Here is an 18,994-nt window from a genome sequence, read left to right as displayed (position 1 = left end):
GCCCGAGGTAGCTCAGATGCCAGCTTCTCCCTCCAAGAGACCCTAGAAATACCATTGGCCGCTACTCTGATGCTTTGGCAGAAGGCATGCCATTAAAGTGTGCTGTGTTCGATGTAACTATTACGGGTTTGCATTTGGCTAAACATGCTAGTGAGTGAGTTAATTAGCCAGCTGGGGTAGAAACAAGAACACCATGGGTGGCCTAGGCAGAGCTCGATGGAGCAGGAATTAGGGAAACTGAAAAAGACAGACAAGAGACTCCCGGATCCTGCTAGATGCTAATCTTGAGGGTGGGAGTGGGAAGAGTTTTGTGCACCCCTTCCTATTCCAGGACTACTCTCAGGCCCTCCATCGCAGGTTCTGTGAGTGAGCGCAAGCAGCCCAGACTCCCAGGCCACCTCCCATCCCCTGCTTCAATCCCTTTACCTTCATTCCTGCTCCATCCCCATCTCTCAGCCCTCCCCAACTCCTGGAACCTTTCCATGGTGCCCCCTGGATCTCCATTCTTCATTTTGCAAATATTTATGTGATGCTCCCTGTGTTCCAGGCATTGTTCTACAAGATGAACACATCCTAACTCACTCCTCTTAAGAGCTGTGTGAAGTAAAGTGGAGTAAAGTGAGGCATGGAGACCATAAGTGCCTCGCTCAAGGTCACCCGATGAGCGATGAGCGAGCATCAGAGCTGAGATTCGGGGTCACGGAACCCATAATCCTCAGAAGCATCCCCAGCTCCTCGGTCTCCTCACCTTCTGACTGGGAGACTCCCCAGCCCAGCTTCCCCTACCACCCTCTCAGAGGGTGGTTCCTGCTTCCCCACCAACACCACTGGCCTGGGGATGGAGACGTGTCTTTCTTGTTCCCCTTGGCAACATTGAGACTCTTCCTCCCTGCTTTCTAAAGCCCCCTGTCTTGGACCCACAGGTGTCAGCCTAGACATCTTGTTAGTCATTAAGGAGTCCCCCAGGCTACTCTCCCCTTCCCCCCTCACTGTCTCCCCAGTACTTTTCCTGTCTTCATTCTTGCTGATGTCTATGTTCCCATCTCCACAAAGATGATCCTTCTGATACTCAACTGCTCGCTCCCATGGTCATGCCCGAGACCTGATCACCACCAATAGCTGGAATCTCTTTCATCTCAGCACCAAGCATCCCAACATCCCACTTTCTGAGTGCAGCTCCCTCTGTTCTGCACCCACTAGTCGTCCACAATTCTACCTCCCCTTGGAACTCCAGTACCTTTCCCTGGTCCTCACCCATCTTGCATCTTATTTCTCTCTTGGCTCAAATTCCATGGCAAATCATTACAATTATTCACATGCTACACCATCAGCCCTCTTGTCTTATGCTCATACTTGCTTGGGGAAACCTCTACCCCAACTAAGTCTTCCACACCTGCAACCATACAGGTGAATCCAGCATAGCAAGTCTGACTGCTCTCATCAGTTCAAGATCATGAGCCTCCATGGGCCCCACTGTTGCCTGGCAATCCTGCTCCATTTCCCTAATCCCTCCTCTCTCATTCCCCTAGACTTCTATTTCTACCTTTTCTCCTGTCCCCAAACATCCAACATCCGCCCATCACCACCACCTCACACTGCGCTGAGACCTCATTCCTTCTTTTACTGAGAAACTTGAAGGAAAGCTGGGCATGGGGGCCCATGCTTATAATCCCAGCTCTTTGGGAGGCTGAGGTGGGTGGGTCACCTGAGATCAGGAGTTCAAGACCAGCCTGGCCAATATGGCAAAATCCCATTTCTACTAAAAATACAAAATTTAGCCAGGTGTGGTGGTGGGCACCTATAGTTCCAGCTACTCAGGAGGCTGAGGTAGCAGAATTACTTGAACCCTGGAGGCAGAGGTTGCCGTAAGCCAAGATGGCGCCACTGCACTGCAGCCTGAGCAACGGAGTGAGACTCTGTCTCAAAGAAAAAAAAAAAAAGAAACTAGAAGCAGTAAGGACAGAACACTCACTGGCTCCTGCTGCCACCCCTGGGACCAGCCAGCACCTGGGCATGTGTTCTGCCTTCCCTCACGCTCACCCAGCCAACAGCCTGGCTCTCAGCAAACATCTCCACTGTGCACTAGTTCCCAACCCTCTCAGTCTCACTTTGCTCCAGCAGTTCCCGCCTCCTCCTACTTCTTCTACTGAATCATTCCCACCACTATACAATGTGTTATTTCTCCCATCTTAACCACTTTCACCTCCAATTACTCTTCCAGAGAGCTGTTTTTGCCCACTGGCTCCAATTCCTCTCCTGTCATTCTCTCTGGAGCCTATTCCAGTCTGGCCACTTGCACATGGCTTAAACCATGGCTAATTTGGCCAGGCGCAGTGGCTCGTGCCTCAAGTGAAAGAGAGAGAGAGAGAGAGAGAGAGAGAGAGAGAAAGGAAGGAGAGAGAGAGAGAAAGGAAAGAGAGAGAAAGGAAGGAGAGAGAGAAAGAAGGGGAGAGAGAGAGAGAGAGAGACACCATGGATCATTCACAGTTGTCATCTTTCTTGACCACATCAACACTGATTCCTCCCTCCTCCTGGAAACATTGTCTTCATTCAACCCAGGACACCACCCTCTCCTGCTTTTCCTCCTTCCTTCCTGGCTGCTGCTTCTCAGTCTCTTTCTGTTTTCTCCTCCCCTGCCCTGTAGATATTGGTGCACCCAAGGCTCCCACCTTGGATCTCTCCTCCCGCTACATTCTCTTCTGTAATTCAGGGCTTTGCCTCGAAGAGTTGTCGCTCTGCTGGTGGCTTTTGTCTCAAATTTTTCGTCTCCAGTCTCTTCGGAACTGCAGACTCACCTCTCCAACTCTCTGTTCCCCATCTCCACTTAGCATGTTCCAAACTCAACTCCTGGTCGCACCCCTACACCCACTCCCCCTCCACTGTCCATTTCCATCCTGCACTTTCTGCCTCTCCCATTCCATAACAGCAACTCTATCTTCTAGTGGCTCAGGCCAAAAACTTGCGAGTCATCCTTGACTCCTCTCACTCTTTTACATCCCCTATCTAATCTACCGGCAAATCTTGTTGGCTCCACATTCAGAATATTTCCAAAATCTGAGCACATCTCCCACCTCCACTGCGCCCATCCCAGTCCAGGCTACCATTGTCTCCTGCTCGGACCCTGGCTGAGCTCTCCACGTCTGCTTCTCTGCTTGTTTACCCCTCCTGCTCCCTCACCTAGTCTCCATATGAGGATCAAAGAGTTCTCATTAAATCATGTTATTGTGGGCCTGGTGCAGCGGCTCGTGCCTGTAATCCCAGCGCTTTGGGAGGCCAAGGCAGGAGAATCACTTGAGGTCAGGAGTTTGAGACCAGCCTGGGCAACATAGTGAGACCCTTGTTTCTATTTAAAAATGTTAAGAATTAGCCTGGTGTGGTGGCATGCACCTGTAGTCCCAGCTACTCTTTAATATTGCTTGAGCGCAGGAATTGGGGGCTACAGTGAGCTAGGACCGTGCCACCGCACTCCAGCCTGGGTGACAGAGCAAGTCTCTCTCTCTTTTAAAAAAAAAAAGAAAGTCGTTTTAATTCACTCCATGGCTCACTCCCCATGCCCTTCACCCTGCCCTGTGCAGCCCACTGATCTGCTTGCTTCCCCAGCTCTCCGCGCAAGCTCCAAGCCCAGGGCCTCTTCTCCGCTTAAAGTGCTCTTCCCCCGCAACTGCGTGCTTCACTCCCTCAAGTCCTTGCTCAAATGTCATTCTCTCAGCGAGGCCTTCCCCAATCACTCCTTTACAATTCTAACCTCACCTGCATCCCTCCACTTTGTCTCCCCAGTGGAATCCCACAAGGGAGGGGTTTTTATTTATCTTGTTCACTGGTGCATTTGTCTAGCATAAAGCAGTTGCTCACCAAATACTCAAATGCATCAATGAATGGATGAATGAGTCTACTTTGCTTGAATGGAAGTGAGGGGTTTCCAGGTAGAGGTGAGGTCTGAAGGCAAAATGAATGGTCTTTTGCGAGAACAGCTACCTTGCAGATAAGTTCAAGTAGCTACCGGACACCTCCCATTTTCACCCGCCCTTCCCACTCTTATCCATGCCTGAGGAATGTGATGCCAGGGATGGCAGGCTCTGCACTGGTGTCTCACCAGAATGTTCAGGCTCACGGAGTTGGCTCAGGTCCCTGGGCAGGTGCTGGTCTCCCCAGTTCAAATGCCTGGAAGACAGAGACCTTTCTAAGCCAGGCATAGAAATAACAAGCTCCACATATTCCCAGTTATTTGTGGGAGCAAAAAATTAAAACAATTGAATTCATGGAGATAGAGAGTAGAAGGATGGTTACCAGAGGCTAAGAAGGGTATGGGGGTCGTGGGGAGTGGGGATGCTTAATATGTACAAAAAAACAGAATGAATAAGACCTAGTATTCACTAGCACAGCAGGGTGACTATAGTCAAAAATAATTTAATTGTACACTTTAAAGCAACTAACAGAGTATAATTGGATTGTCTGTAACCCAAAGGATAAATGCTCAAAAGGATGGATACCTCATTTATCCTGATGTGCTTGTATCTCATTGCATGCCTGTATCAAACATCTCAGGTACTCCATAAATATATGCAACTACTATGTACCCACAGAAGTTAAAAGAAAAAAAAAAGACAGGGGCCTTTCTTGAGTCACTGCACGTGCCAGGCACTGCATCCCCTAAGAGCTATGGCCCTTACCATGGCTGGATGGTGACTGGATCAGAGATTGTTGAATGCAGAGATGGTTGTCACTGAGCCCTATCTGCACGGGCGTTCCGTGAACACAGCGGTTTTGACTCCCAACATGAACATTTCCACGCCGGGGTCTGACCCACCTTTGTGAGATTTGTTCATTTATATACAAGAAAAACTTCCCAAGGTAGAACTGGAAAGACCCATTTGGATGTGCATTTTACAGCTCTCATTCCAGGGATCCAGTGGTACAAAATAAGAACTCTCCCAGGAAACCAGAGCTAGTCTGTCATCCGGCCCTGGGTGTGAGGCAGCTGTTCTCTTGCAGGACAGGGCTGTGTGCCGTCTCGTGGGCTGAACTTCCTGTCTTGGGTATGGAGTGGCCCAGCCTGGCCAAGGCACTCGGTGCCCATCCACAACTCCCCATTAGGCTTCTGTGTTTTGCAAAATGCAAGGGAATCTTTGTGTCTGACCTGGACGCCCTCTGTTCCCCAGGGAACCTCCCACGATGTCTGCCTCACCGGAGGAACTGAGTACAGGGGGAAGGTTAAAGAACATGACAGTGGACGAATGCTTCCAGTCTCGGAGCACCGTCCTCCAGGGGCAGCCCTTCGGGGGTGTCCCCACCGTGCTGTGCCTCAACATCGCCCTGTGGGTGGTGAGTCCTGGGCACTGCAGGAGGCAAACAGTAAAGCCTCAGACAGGGTTGAACTTTCACAGGTGACACAGTGGGGGACCCAGTTGTCCAAATGGACAACAGCCACAGTGATACGAACTACCTGAATGTCAGTCCTGCCCAGGGTGGCCCGGGTAGGTGGGCCTCGGAGAGAAGAGGCTGGAGGAACAGGCAGAATTCCTGGGATTCTCTTCCATGCATCATTGTCCAAAGGTCCACCTGGCCTCCCTCCTGTTTCTCACTGCTGAGGTCTTCAAGGCACATTCTGGTCCCATAGTTCTGAACATACCGCCAGCTCCTTCATTCAACGAACTCTGAGCGTCCGCTCTGTACCCAGCAGCTGCTGGGCACTGGCAACCCAGAGTTGAAAGGAATGGCCCCTACTCCAACAGAGCTCACCTTCTAGTGGAGGAGCTCCCTGGGGACATTAGGGACAGGGTCTCCCCCAAGGGAATGCGGGGGGCCAGCCAAGGGGAAGGGATCCATGAACTCTCCCACCCCACATTGCTTTTCCTGGCCTGTAGCTCGTCCTTGTGGTTTACTCCTTCCTCCGGAAAGCTGCGTGGGACTATGGGCGCCTGGCTCTGCTGATACACAATGACAGGTGAGGAGGGGTCGAGATGGGTGAGCTGTTGCCCCCTTGGGGAGAACCTGCTGCCCCCTTAGGGAGAACCTGCTGCCATGGTCAGGACGCGGCTCTGCCCAGCACCCAAGCTGCAGCAGGTGTCTCGCCAGCAGGTGGCCTGTGCCCCTGCTCTGCCCTCCCTGCAGGAAGGGGACCTGGAGGGCAGCCATCCCCGGGCACAAGGCCATGTTCTTCTCTGGTCTTAGACTTTCTGGATCACATGACTGGACTCCCAGGATGCCTGGTGCACCTGGCACGGGGCGATCGCCGTCTGTGCCCAGAGCTGTGTGCTCAGCAAAGGAGCTGAGGCATGCCTGCCCCTTGCAGAGCAGAGGGCAGCCCTCAGCCAGGGAGTGGAGAGGGAGCAGGGCAGGCAGCTGGGACCTTTTCTTTCCTTTCTTACCTCCCTGCCCCGTCCCTGGCTGGCAGCCTGACCTCGCTGATCTATGGGGAGCAGAGCGAGAAGACTTCTCCCTCAGAGACTTCCTTGGAGATGGAACGCAGAGACAAGGTGAGTGCTGGTAGCAGTCTAGGCAGGGGGAGTCCCGGTGCTGGGCAGGCGGGCGTGGTGGGCACGGGGAGAAGCACGGCTCAGACCCTGGGGCTTTGCAATCAGCCGGGCTCAACCACTTCCAAATTCCTCAGCCTCCCCCAGACTCAGTTTTCCCACCTAAAAGATAGAGATATTGACCATACCTACTACTAGGGTGCCAAGTAAGTGTTAACTAATTAAAACATCTTAGAGAGATTTTTAACATTAATTTGTCTTCTCTGCTCAAATCTCCAACCCTTCTCACAGTCCTGTCCTGCCCATGTCCTCGCCTCTGACTGAGTCAAGGCCTCACCGCCCATTTCACATAGAAGATTCTAGTCATCTGGCAGGGATTCCCTCAGCCTCAGGCTCCCCAGCCTTGTTTAGTGGAGCGCAGTCTGCTGCCTCCTCCCCTTCCCTGGCGAAGACCAGCCCTTCAGCCACTTGCTGGGAAGCACCTGCTGTCTGCCAGCCACTGGACTGGGAGCTGAGCACCAAGTCCTGCCTCATGGCGCTGTCTTCCCCGGGCAGGGGAGACGAGCAGACAGAAGCACATAGACTGGTGATAAGGCACAGTGGAGAACAAGGGGGATCTGCGGCACAGGGGAGGTCAGGGATGGTCTTGGGCAGTGGTGACATTTCAGTGGGGCCCTGAATACTTTGAGAGGGCGCCCTGAGAACATCCTCCCTCCCCACCCCCACACACAGCTGAACTTCTGACAGTGGCCCATGCTGCGGTCACCACTTCCTCACCTCTCACTCACACCCGGCCTCTCACTCACGCCCCGCCTCCCACTCACACCCCTCCTCCCATTCACGCCTCCCCTCCTACTCTTGCCTCCTTTCCCACTCATGCCTCCCCTCCCACTCTGGCCTCCCAACCCACTCATGCCCCCTCCCACTCACCCCTCCCCTCCCACTCACGCCCCACCTCCCACTCACGCCTCCTCTCTCACACCCCACCTGCCACTCACGCCTCCCTGCCACTCAAGCCCCGCCTCCCACTCATGTCCTGCCTCCCACTCATGCCTCCCCTGCCACTCACGAGCCCTGCCTCCCACTTATGTCCCGCCTCCCCTCCCCCTCTCACCTCCCACTCACGCCTCCTCTCCCACTCATGCCTCCTCTCCCACTCATGCCTTCCACTCATGCCTCTCCTCCCCCCTCACCTCCCACCACGCCTCCTCTCCCACTCATGCCTCCTCTCCCACTCATGCCTTCCACTCATGCCTCCCACTCATGCCTCCCCTCCCCCTCTCACCTCCCACCACGCCTCCTCTCCCAGTCATGCCTCCTCTCCCACTCATGCCTTCCACTCATGCCTCCCCTCCCCCTCTCACCTCCCACTCACGCCTCCCCTCCCACTCATGCCCCCCTCCCATTCACGTCTCCTCTCCCACTCATGCCTCCCACTCATGCCTCCCACTCTCACCTCGCCACCCTCTCACACCTCCCCTCCCACTTATACCTCCTCTCCCACTCACGCCTCAACCTCCTCAAATGTGAACTCCTGTCCATCACTCCACCCAGACAACCCTGAAGGTCAGCAGTGGTTCGCCCCACCACTAAATCCAATGTACTTTTCTCAGTTCACATCTCGCCTGTGTTCTCCAAAACGTGCGACCCCGTAGACCGTCTTTCTCTCTTGCACGGGTGTTCTCCCTTGCATAGGTGATGTCACATTCTTTGGGTTTTCCTTCTAGCTCTCTGTCTGCTCCTGCTGTGTCTCCTTTGCAGGCTTCTCTTCCACACTGGGAGTCTCCTCAACCAGCTGATCCCATCCCCTTCCCCTCGCCCTGACTCCTGGGCAGTGACGCCCACACTGACAACTTCCTTTGCCATCTCTACACATAAACTTTTAAATTCCTCTCTCCAGCTAATCCTCTCACTGGGCCCCAGGCTGATTTATTCAATGTCTTTCAAAATGCCTCCACATGGATATTGTGGTCATTTGGGGTTCCATTTGTCCAAAACATTGCATGATATCCTACCACACCCACCTGTTCCTGTGACCTTGGTCTCAGACCTCCCACCATCCTCCCCAGGGTCTCGTCTCCCTCTTACCCAGGCCCCCGAGCATGGCCAATGTGTCTCCACGTTGTGTTGCTTTGACCTTCCCCGCTTTCTTTCTCTCTTTCCCTCCTACCATTCCCTGGTCCAGGCCTCCATCAGCCTTTTGCCTGGACAACTGCAGTAGCTCTAACTGATCCCTTTAAGTCCACACTCCAGGGCCCTTATCCATTTTCCACCTGCATCCACAGAGATTCCCCCGCCTGGGGACATATTTTCTGCTGCAGAGACCTTCACTGTCTTCCCAGGGCCCGCGGAATCAATTATAGATGCTGTGCCGTGGCCTGGTAGTTTGGTCCGTCCTCCCTTACTCCTCCCAACTCCCCTATCCCCGCCACATGGGTCCACCTTTTAGTTTCTCAATAGGGCCACCTGCTTCCCTCCACCAGTCCTTTCCCAGGCTCTTCCCTCTCCCCCTTCCCCAGTGGCCCTTCTCGGAGTCGCTCACCTTTTGTTGAGATTGCAGCTGAAGCATACTTCCGCAGGGAGCCCTGACCACCCTTCCTGGGTCCAGATCTCTTGTTATATAGCCAAAGAAAATGCATTCCTTCTGTTTAACATTTTTAACCCTGTCTGTAACGATCCCTCATCTGCGAGATCAGTCTAGTGCATCTGTTTCCACAAGCCCTGAACTTGGATTTGCTCATCACTGTACCCCACGTCCAATCCAGCCTGCCATGTACTTAGCATCTGATGCGTATTTGTCAGCTGTGCTAAGTAAGTGGAGCTACATTCCTTCCATAGTCATCCCTCGAGAGGCTGGATCCTTCACTTGCTAGGATCTGCCCTCTCCAAAGTGCAGAGCCTCAGACAAGTGACTTCATCTCTTGGAGGCTTCCTAGGTAGAAAAAGGGCAGCAACACCTACCTTGCAATGTGGCTCGCAGCTTTACTTTTAGAAACATCACTTTGATTTTTTTTCTTGTTACAATGACAGAAAAAAAAGGTTTTATTTTTAAAAGTCTAGAAGATAAATCCCTATGGCAGCAAACTGAAGAAGGCATAAATTAAATTAAATGGGGAACAGAGAGTTCAGTGAGGCGGCCCCCACAGTGTCCAGCCAGGGTGGGGAGACTTCAGCCAGGGCCAGGTGGTGTGGGTGAAGAAAATGGGTCTCACCATGGTTCCCTGAGCAATTTGGGTCAGGCATTGTTACCCCCAGGTGGTGGGAGCTCAGATAGGCAAAGTGAACTGACAGCTGTCACTCTGTCACATCAGCTGAGCTGGCTCCTGGGAACTGCAGCCCTGTGTCTGCCTCTCGTGTGGCTGTTCAGCTGCTGAACTTTCTGAATGGTTTATGCCTTCAGAGCCACAACGGGTACTCAGGGGAGGGAGTGTGTGTGTGTGTGTTGGTGGATGACCCATCCTCTGTCTATTCTAGTATACACCTGTGCACCTGTAGTGGAAGGGGCAGAAACACATTCCCAGGAAGGTGTGTCCCCAGTGGTGCCTAATCATGAGGGACCATCAAGAAAGCTACTTATGGCCGGGCGTGGTGGCTCACACCTGTAATCCCAGCACTTTGGGAGGCCGAGGTAGGTGGATCACGAGGTCAGGAGATCGAGACCATCCTGGTAAACACGGTGAAACCCCGTCTCTACTAAAAAATACAAAAAAATTAGCCGGGCGAGGTGGCGGGCGCCTGTAGTCCCAGCTGCTCGGGAGGCTGAGGCAGGAGAATGGCGGGAACCCGGGAGGCGGTGGAACTTGCAGTGAGCGTAGATCACACCACTGCACTCCAGCCTGGGCGACAGAGCGAGACTCTGTCTCAAAAAAAAAAAAAAAAAAAAGCTACTTGTTCCCTTAGTCAGTCGCACCCTGTTTGCCCAGCTGGGCCGTGGAGACAGACTCTCCATGCAGGAGGGGTGACTGGACCTCTCTCGGCCCAGCTCTGCCTTGCTAGTTACCCCTCTCTGGGATGCTCCCCACTGCTGCTGCCACCAGCATGCTATTCCCCTTCATTGCTCTGACTCACACCTGAACCTTTATCCTTAATTTAGCTCCCCAGGATATAGCTGGAGGAATATCCTGCCATGAACACCCACCGATTGGCCATTGTCACCATCAGCCAACCCAACACAGGGAAGGGGTCTTAGAAGGTGGGACTTATGCCAAGGGGAGCAAGGGACTGCTGTTTCTTTTGTGCCTTCTCAAAAGGAAGCAACGAGGAAAGGCAAAAAAGAAACAGATGTCCTTTGCTCCCCTTGGCGTAAGGCCCACCTTCTAAGTCTCCTTCCCTGTGTCAGGTTGGCTGATAGTTGCTTCCTTTTGGGAAACACCTCTTCCCCAGTCCATGTGGTTCCAGAGGACTGTCAATCAAGAGGTCTGCCTGGTTCACAGAAGTGCACATGACCCAAATGGAGTCATTCTAGAGCTGTAACCTTGTGCAAGGTTTTGCTAAGTCCTCTGGGATCCCAGAAAGAAGGAGGCACCAGGGTAACTTCACCAGCTACCGGAGCTGGCAGCTTTTAGAGTTGCAGGCCCTAGCCCCCGCTCTTACACACCATTCCAAAGACGACTCTAGTCCGCCACCAGTCTCCCCATGGCTGAGGCCACCTTTCCCCACCACCCAGAAACTCTAGACAGCAAGACCCCAAGAGAAAGGTGTCAACAGGACAGTACCCTCAGCACATGGCATCAAAGATGCCACCAAACCACTCCAGGCTTCATGATGTTTACTGAGGTGCAGGGATTCAGAGGTGACGTTTACTGAGGTGCAGGGATTCAGAGGTGACGTTTACTGAGGTGCAGGGATTCAGAGGTGACGTTTACTGAGGTGCAGGAATTCAGAGGTGATGTTTACTGAGGTGCAGGAATTCAGAGGTGATGTTTACTGAGGTGCAGGAATTCAGAGGTGATGTTTACTGAGGTGCAGGAATTCAGAGGTGATGTTTACTGAGGTGCAGGAATTCAGAGGGAAAGAGACCTTCTCCCTTGCAACACCCATATCAGTCTCCTTAAGGGATTTTTTTTTTTTTTTAATTTTAATAAGTGGGGTCTCCCAGGCTGGACTCAAACTCCTGGGCTCAAGTGATCCACCTGCCTCAGCCTCTTGAGCTGCTGAGATTAAGAGTGTGAGCCACCATGCCTGGCTTCCTTAAGGAAATTTTAATTGGCCCCACTTGGGTAAAGTTCCCATTGGCCAGTCAGTCACTGGAGGCAAATTCCCACTTGGACAGAGTAAGAGTAGGAGCCCACTGGACCACACGCATCCAGGCAAGGGCATCTCCGGAAGGAAGCATGAAGGACGGACAGAGAGCGACAGATGTTCACCCCAGAAGGAGTCACTTCTCCCCCTCCAGTTCAAGAGTCACCTTCTAAACCCCATTTCCTATAACAGGAAGGCAGAGATGTCCCCTCATTTCCAAGGAAGCATCTCCCTCCACACTCACCGGTTCCCAACTGAGCCTTCAGACTCTTTTTCCCAGGAAGGAGGCCCCGGACACTGCCGCGGCTGCCTCAGATGACCCGGCCGCCTGGGTTCCCAGAGCTGGGCAGGGCGGGTCAGGGCCTGAGTTTTCTCACAGTTTCTCTCCTTTCCCCCCAGGGCTTCTGTTCCTGGTTCTTCAACAGCATAACCATGAAGTAAGTGCCCGGGCTCTGTGGGCTTGTGACCGTGTTGCCTCGGGGATAGGGGGTGGAGGCTCCTGGAAAAGTTAGCAGCCCCCAGCCTGGGATGACAGGGCCTGAGCTCCACACCCTCCCCACCACCTTGGCCCATCACCAGTGAAGGATGCTTTCCTGGGTGACAATTGGTGAAGTGGGAACTGGGCACAGCCCACTGCCCCTCAGGGAAGGACCACTTTTAATAACTGAATCATTACTCACATGCTTATAGAAATGCTTCTGTGAACCCCACATGAGGAAAAAGAAATCCTTCCTTTGTGCTATCTGCTTGATTTCTGTGAACATCATTCAGCGTATCATGTGTTCACCCTTCTGCCCAAGCAAACACATCGGGCAGAAGGGCAGGCCTCTCTCGGCCTCAGTGCCTGGAGAGCAGCGGGGCAGCCCTTGCCCACCTCACCTTCTGGGTTTCTTGAATGCCAGACCCCACTTTGCAAGCAAGCAGACCCCAAGTCACCCGTTTTCCCCTGCAAGCCGACCTCAAGTTACCTATTTTCTCCTGATTCCTCAACACCAACCAGACGCTTCAGCAGCGCAGACACTTACCAGAACTCTATGTTCCCACTGCATAGGCATACACGCGTGCACCCTCATACATATACGCACACACACATTCATGTGTGCACACGGCTCTTCCTCCACCTCAGACCCCACATACTCATGGGCTCTCCCTCAATGTGCTCCATCTGTCCTGTCCTGCCCATCCTTAAAACCCCTCCACCCTACCCTTACCCAAAGACTCCTATCATGGAGGCCCCTCTATCAGGGACTCAGCATCTGGGAAAGCAGGAAGGCAGGGCATTGCACTGTGCATCCAGCACCCCTTGAGAGCAGCGTCATAGAAGACAGTTTAATGCGTTTACTGAGCAGCAATAAGTCAAGCAGAGTCCCCATGCACAAACGCATGCGATCTGATTGGAGAAATAAAGGTGAACAAGACTCCCTTCGTAGAATTCAGAATGGGAGGGTTATAATTGCCGTGCAGAGAGCATCTGGGGAAGAGATAAATGAATTCCAACTGGAAAAGTACAGTTTTGAGCTAGGCGTTAGAGGACAGGAAGAGTTTCGACAGGCGCGATGTGGGATGTGGAGGGCACATCAGAAGTAAAGGACTGTGGCCGGGCACGGTGGCTCACGCCTGTAATCCCAGGACTTTGGGAGGCCGAAGTGGGCGGATGACAAGGTCAGGAGATCGAGACCATCCTGACTAACATGGTGAAACCCCATCTCTATTAAGAATACAAAAAATTAGCTGGGCATGGTAGCAGGCACCTGTAGTCCCAGCTACTCGGGAGGCTGAGGCAGGAGAATCATGTGAACCTGGGAGGCGGAGCTTGCAGTGAGCCGAGATCATGCCACTGCATTCCAGCCTGGGTGACAGAGCGAGAATCCGTCTCAGAAAAAAAAAAAAAAAAGAAGTAAAGGACTGTGTGAGCCAGTTTGTTGCAGAGATGAGTAGGGTGTACCCAGACATGGTAAATCTGGTGTGGTTAGAAGCAAGATTTCATGGTAGGTGTGGCAGGGGAGGGTAAAAGATTGGGCTGGAAGGATCAGTTGGGGTTTTTTTTTGAGGCAGAGTCTCTCTGTGTCGCCCAGGTTGGAGTGCAGTGGCATAGCCTCAGTTCACTGCAACCTCCGCCTCCTGGGTTCAAGCAATTTTCCTACCTCAGCCTCCTGAGTAGCTGGGATTACAGGCACACGCCACTATGCCCTGCTAATTTTTGTATTTTTAGTAAAGACGGGGTTTCACCATGTTGGCCAGGCTGGCCTCGAACTCCTGACCTGAGGTGGTCCACCTGCCTCAGTCTTTCAAAGTGCTGGGATTACAGGCATGAGCCACCGCATTGGGCCTCAGCTGGGATCTTGACTGGCATACTGAGAATCTTGGGCTTTCATCTAGAGACAGTAGGGAGTCAATTAGTATTTTCAAGCAGGAAAGTCAAAACGATATATGTGTTTAGGCGGAAGTGTGGAGAGTGAATGGCCTTAGAGAAAGTCCAAAGTCAAAGTGAGCAGTTAAAGAGGCTATTCCAATAGTTGAGGTGGGAGGTGCTGGTGACCTGAACTGGGGCAGTGACTACAGAAACAATGGAAAAAATTGTCTTCCACAAAACTGGTCCCTGGTGCCAAAAAAGTTGGGGACCACTGCTGTATAGTATTTCATGATTTATATATCACATTTCTTGTGTCCATTTCACCTTGATAGACATGTAAGTTGTTTCCAGTTTGAGGATGTTACAAGTAATGTATCTATGAAATTTTTATACATGTCTCTGGGTACACATGTCGTGCATTTCTGTTGGGTGTAAACCTAGGAGTGGAATCGCTAGATCATAGAATGTGCATGATTTCCATTTCAGTAGATAATACCAACTGTTCTCCAGTGTAACTGGGCCAGTGTATACACCCGTGAGAACAGGAGAGCTCCCAGTGCCCCACACTCTCACCAACACTTAGTGTTGTCCAACTTCCCAACTTTGGCAAATCTGGCAGTGTGGAGTGATAGCTCGTTATCTCTCGTGGGTTTCAGGTGTTCCTTTTTTCCCAATAGGCTGCCTCTCAATACCATGAATGCTTTGTCTGGTGGTAAGGCTGCACCACAGCAACCACTCAAAATGTTTGAAGAAGTAATAAAAGGATGAATGAACGCTCTATTTCAAGAGTGTTTCTGGATTCCTGAGTGTGTATCTGTAACAGAGCCCCTATCTTTGATATGTCTGTGAAATTTGGTTAAGGTATACTTCAGGGATAACAGAGGCTTTGAGATATAGGGCAATATTAAAAAAAAAAAAAAACACTTGGGGAGGCAGTGATCATTTGCTGCCCTTCCCTCTACCTCCCCGCAACAAGTGGTGACCACGCTGGCTCCCGAGGCATGTCCTTGTCTATGTGTCTCTTCCAGGGACGAGGATCTGATTAACAAGTGTGGGGACGACGCACGCATCTACATTGTGTTCCAGTACCACCTCATCATCTTTGTGCTCATCATCTGCATCCCCTCCCTGGGCATCATTTTGCCCATCAACTATACTGGATCCGTTCTGGGTAGGCAGAGCTCAGTGGGCCCCAGGGCAGCAGCTGGACCTGAGAGGCAGCCAGGCAAGCCAGTCAGGGCTGGGGTTGAGGGTCTAGACATCTATTTTAATCCTGCCTCTTGGAGTTTGTTGTTGTGTGAACTTGGACAAGCCATGCTTCACTTCTCTCAGGTGGAGACTGGAGACGATTCCTCCTTTGTCACAGGTTTGACCCAGGGCCTGGCACACAGTGGGCACATAGTGTTAATTCAGTTGGGAACTCAGTGTTCATTCATGGCCCCACTCTGGCTGGGTGTTCCTGGGGACCCTTTTGTGACATGTGACCCACTGCAAAGATCCCTGAACCCACTCTGTTGGACATAACACCGTGAGTGCAGAATTTGTCTTGTGGGACCTCTGCTCCCACTCATTGGAAGAGGGTAAGCCCTTTGGACAGAACAGCATTGTGGATGAGACCTTGGCTTCCAAAACAGAAAAATCAGGACTCCACAATGTTTACCCACACCTGCACCCCAGAAAATACCTTTGCCTAGCTAATACGTTATTTTATTTATTTATTTATTGAGACAGAGTTTTGCTATTGTCGCCCAGGCTGGAGTGCAATGGCACAATCTCAGCTCACTGCAACCTCTGCCTCCTGGGTTCAAGTGATTCCCCTGCCTCAGCCTCCGGAGTAGCTGGGATTACAGGCACTTGCCCCCACGCCTGGCTAATTTTTGTATTTTTAGTAGAGACAGGGTTTCACCATGTTGGCTGGGCTGGTCTCAAACTCCTGACCTCCAGTGATCCGCCCGCCTCAGCCTCCCAAAGTGCTGAGATTACAGGCATGAGCCACCGCGTCTGGCCGCTAACATGTGATTTAACCTTGTATATGGCAAATCAGTCTCCCAAGCTTCACTTTCCTCAACTGTCTTAGGGATTGGGAGATCACATACCTACACAGTGCTTCATATACATAGTAGATGCTCAATGAATAGCAGGTAGTATTTCACTTAGAATCATGAAGCTGAACGGAGCTGTATGAAGACTGTACAACTGGGTGGTGCAGAATAGCACCTTAAATGCCCCAGTGGAAACCAGCTTTACCTTGATTCCAGGTTTCTACCTGTTTGTCCTTGGCCAGAGGTAGATCTTAATTCAGTTTAGCACACAGAGTGTCCATGCCACCAAATTCCACTACTAGAGTAACATCTGAGTCCTTATCTTGTCTCATCCTAAGAGCTGGTATGTTGGCAGTGATAATATCATGCAGGATTTTTAGATACATTTTACAAGGGAGTATCTGAACCGTCAAACTAATACACCTAGCCAGAAGGATTTCCTCTGAATAAGGCAGTGTTGCCTTTTCTGGACATTGCCAGTGGTGATAGTGTTGCTAATGTCATCATTCTGCTCATGGCTGGATGGCTGGTACCTTCAACAAGCATTCACTGGGTGTCCATTATGCGCCAGTTGTGCCCTGGAGATACCACACAAAGAAGTGTTCACGCTTTCCTCCCGAGAGCCCCAGTCAGCAGTGCCAGGGAAAAGAGACCTCCGATGTTTTTGTTAAAAGTTGGGCACAAGCTCTGGGGAACTGGAAGGAAGAGGAGGACAAAGGCAAGCATCTCCAGACCCCAGGCATTCGTCCAGGAACCTTGAACTCTGGTGCCCCACAGCAACTGAGGAGCCAGTAACTTCTTTCTCTTTCAGACTGGAGCAGTCACTTTGCTCGGACCACCATTGTCAATGTCTCCACAGAGTAGGTACCTGATCTGAACCTCCCATTCCATTGGCTGGGGGTGTTGGTGTGGACAGGAGGTCTCACATGTCAGTTTGTAACATGGGCACTGTTTTGCTGATAAGAAAGGCCTGGTTTCCCTGGGAACCGGGTCCTGAGTGAGATGCTGGAAGCTGCATCCTCTCGGTAGGGCAGGACTCTTGGTGTGAGATGAGACCCTGTGTCCTCATCTGTCATGAGTGGAGCTGCCCAAACTGGCCACTCATGAAGACGTGGAGAAATGGTCCTATTTGCTTAGTGTACCCAGATCCCAAGAGGCAGAGGCCCTGTGCTGAAAGAGATTGAAGATTGTTTTCCTGCCACCAATAGGTTCCAGTCAGCCATCATATCCCTGAGTGAATCACGGGCCTCACAGTCCCCCTCAGAGTCCCACAGCAGACTCCTGCCCCACCTCTGCCATTAACTGGCCCTGGGTCTGAAGCAATGTGCCCCCAACACTGAGCTTCAGTCCTTATCCATGTCCATCACTGGGGAAGGGCTGGTGGATGTACTGTCTAAGCTCCTTCCCCTCACAGGCCAGAAACCTGTGGGTTTCAACATCAGCCGACCTGGCTGGTGGCATATCAATTTACCCCAAGCCAAATGCGGCCCTGTTGGGCCGTGCCATGGCCTAGGTGTCTAGGCCAGCTTGGCTGATTCCTGAAAAAGCTGCAGAAGCAGTTCCAGCCACGGTGAGTGGGGTTCACACACCCCTGCCCCATCTCGCCTCCTCCCACCCCTGTCCCTCTGCCCCTGCTCTCCTGCAATACACTTTGGAGCAGACTGGCTTAACCCAAACTTGAAATCAGCGGAAAGGGGCTATGACATCCTCTCATCTCTGCTTTCACCATATCCTCCCCTGGGGATGCCAACCAGAGCAGGGATATCGGCTCCTTCCCAAGGCCCATTGCTGGCCCGAGGTACCTACATCTTCCCAACAAAAAGTGAATTCTAATAGAACAGCAAAAAGCCATCAATCTCCATGACTCCATCCTGGCAGAGAGCTGGAGTGTTCTGTAGAGACCATGTAGCCTTGCCCCTCTATGGAAACTGAGGGTGGAGGCATCTAGCAGATGGCAATGGCATGTGAGGTGCCAGGCACCTTTTGAAGCAAGGTGACCTTTCTCCCCTCTAACCATGTGGAATAAGGTAGGCCCTATTTCTGAGTAGCAATCCTAGCCAGATACTTTGGGATGGCATCACGTGAGTTGAAAGCAGGGATGGCAAACATGGCCCAAGTGCCATGACTCTCCTACCCCAGGGGCGGTGCTGCAAACCATCTGGCTCTCCTCCCCCAAGGCCTGCAGGTAACCCAGGTTCTTCCTCACTTGGTCTGCTTTGCAACCATGGGGGCCTGAGCCACAGCAGCTGGCAGGATGGTGTTACAGTGATGAATCTAAGTTCTTCAGCAGCTCTGGGCTCACCTCCCAGCGCACCACTGCAACGGTGACCTTGGATGGGTCACCGACCCTCTCTCACCCTCATTTCCCTTTGAGTGAAGTGAAGATAACCACATGCATGGCTGTGTGTGTGGTTGAGTCTAGTGAGAAGATACACACCATGCACTAAGTCCCACGTGGATCTGGCTCAGAGTAAACACTCAATACACGTCCCGCTCATGAGCTGGAGCAAGACCCCTTCTCACCACTGATGCCCCTTCCAAGGCACCTGAGTGTCTGGACTCCAAGAAGGTGTTCCTGGAATGACTGCATGTGGGCTGGGAGAGGGGGCTCCTGGGAGATTGTGATCAGTGGGAGGGGAGGGTCTGAGAAGACTGCAATGGATGGGGAGATATTTGGGGAGACTGTGATGGCTGGGAGGGAGACCTGGGAGACTGTGATGGGTCGGGGGAGGTGTCCCAGGAGACTGCGACGGGTGGAATGGGTCCAAGGAGACTGTGACCGTGACCGGCTGGGGGGTCCAGGGAGACTGCAATGGGTGGGATGGGGGGTCCGGGGAAACTGTGATGGGTGGGAGGGAGCAGGGAGCCCTAGGAGACTGTGATAG

The 18,994-nt window shown here is 52.2% G+C and overlaps 1 protein-coding gene across 2 annotated transcripts in view; it reads left to right on the top strand.

The window, feature by feature from the left end:
• The window catches only part of TMEM63C (transmembrane protein 63C), an 85,952-nt gene that overhangs the window by 40,862 nt on the left and 26,096 nt on the right, over positions 1-18,994 (top strand). For both annotated transcript variants that reach the window (XM_011949513.1, XM_011949512.1), the window contains 6 exons: positions 5,160-5,322; positions 5,865-5,944; positions 6,395-6,476; positions 12,114-12,151; positions 15,096-15,238; positions 16,921-16,969. In XM_011949513.1, the coding sequence (XP_011804903.1) occupies positions 5,173-5,322; positions 5,865-5,944; positions 6,395-6,476; positions 12,114-12,151; positions 15,096-15,238; positions 16,921-16,969 (542 nt within the window). In that variant the 5' untranslated portion in view covers positions 5,160-5,172. The remainder of the gene's footprint in view (positions 1-5,159; positions 5,323-5,864; positions 5,945-6,394; positions 6,477-12,113; positions 12,152-15,095; positions 15,239-16,920; positions 16,970-18,994) is intronic.

This window comes from Colobus angolensis, unplaced genomic scaffold, assembly GCF_000951035.1.
Source record: "Colobus angolensis palliatus isolate OR3802 unplaced genomic scaffold, Cang.pa_1.0 Scaffold3, whole genome shotgun sequence".
Lineage (NCBI taxonomy): Eukaryota > Metazoa > Chordata > Mammalia > Primates > Cercopithecidae > Colobus > Colobus angolensis.
This window is presented reverse-complemented; position numbering and strand designations above follow the sequence as displayed.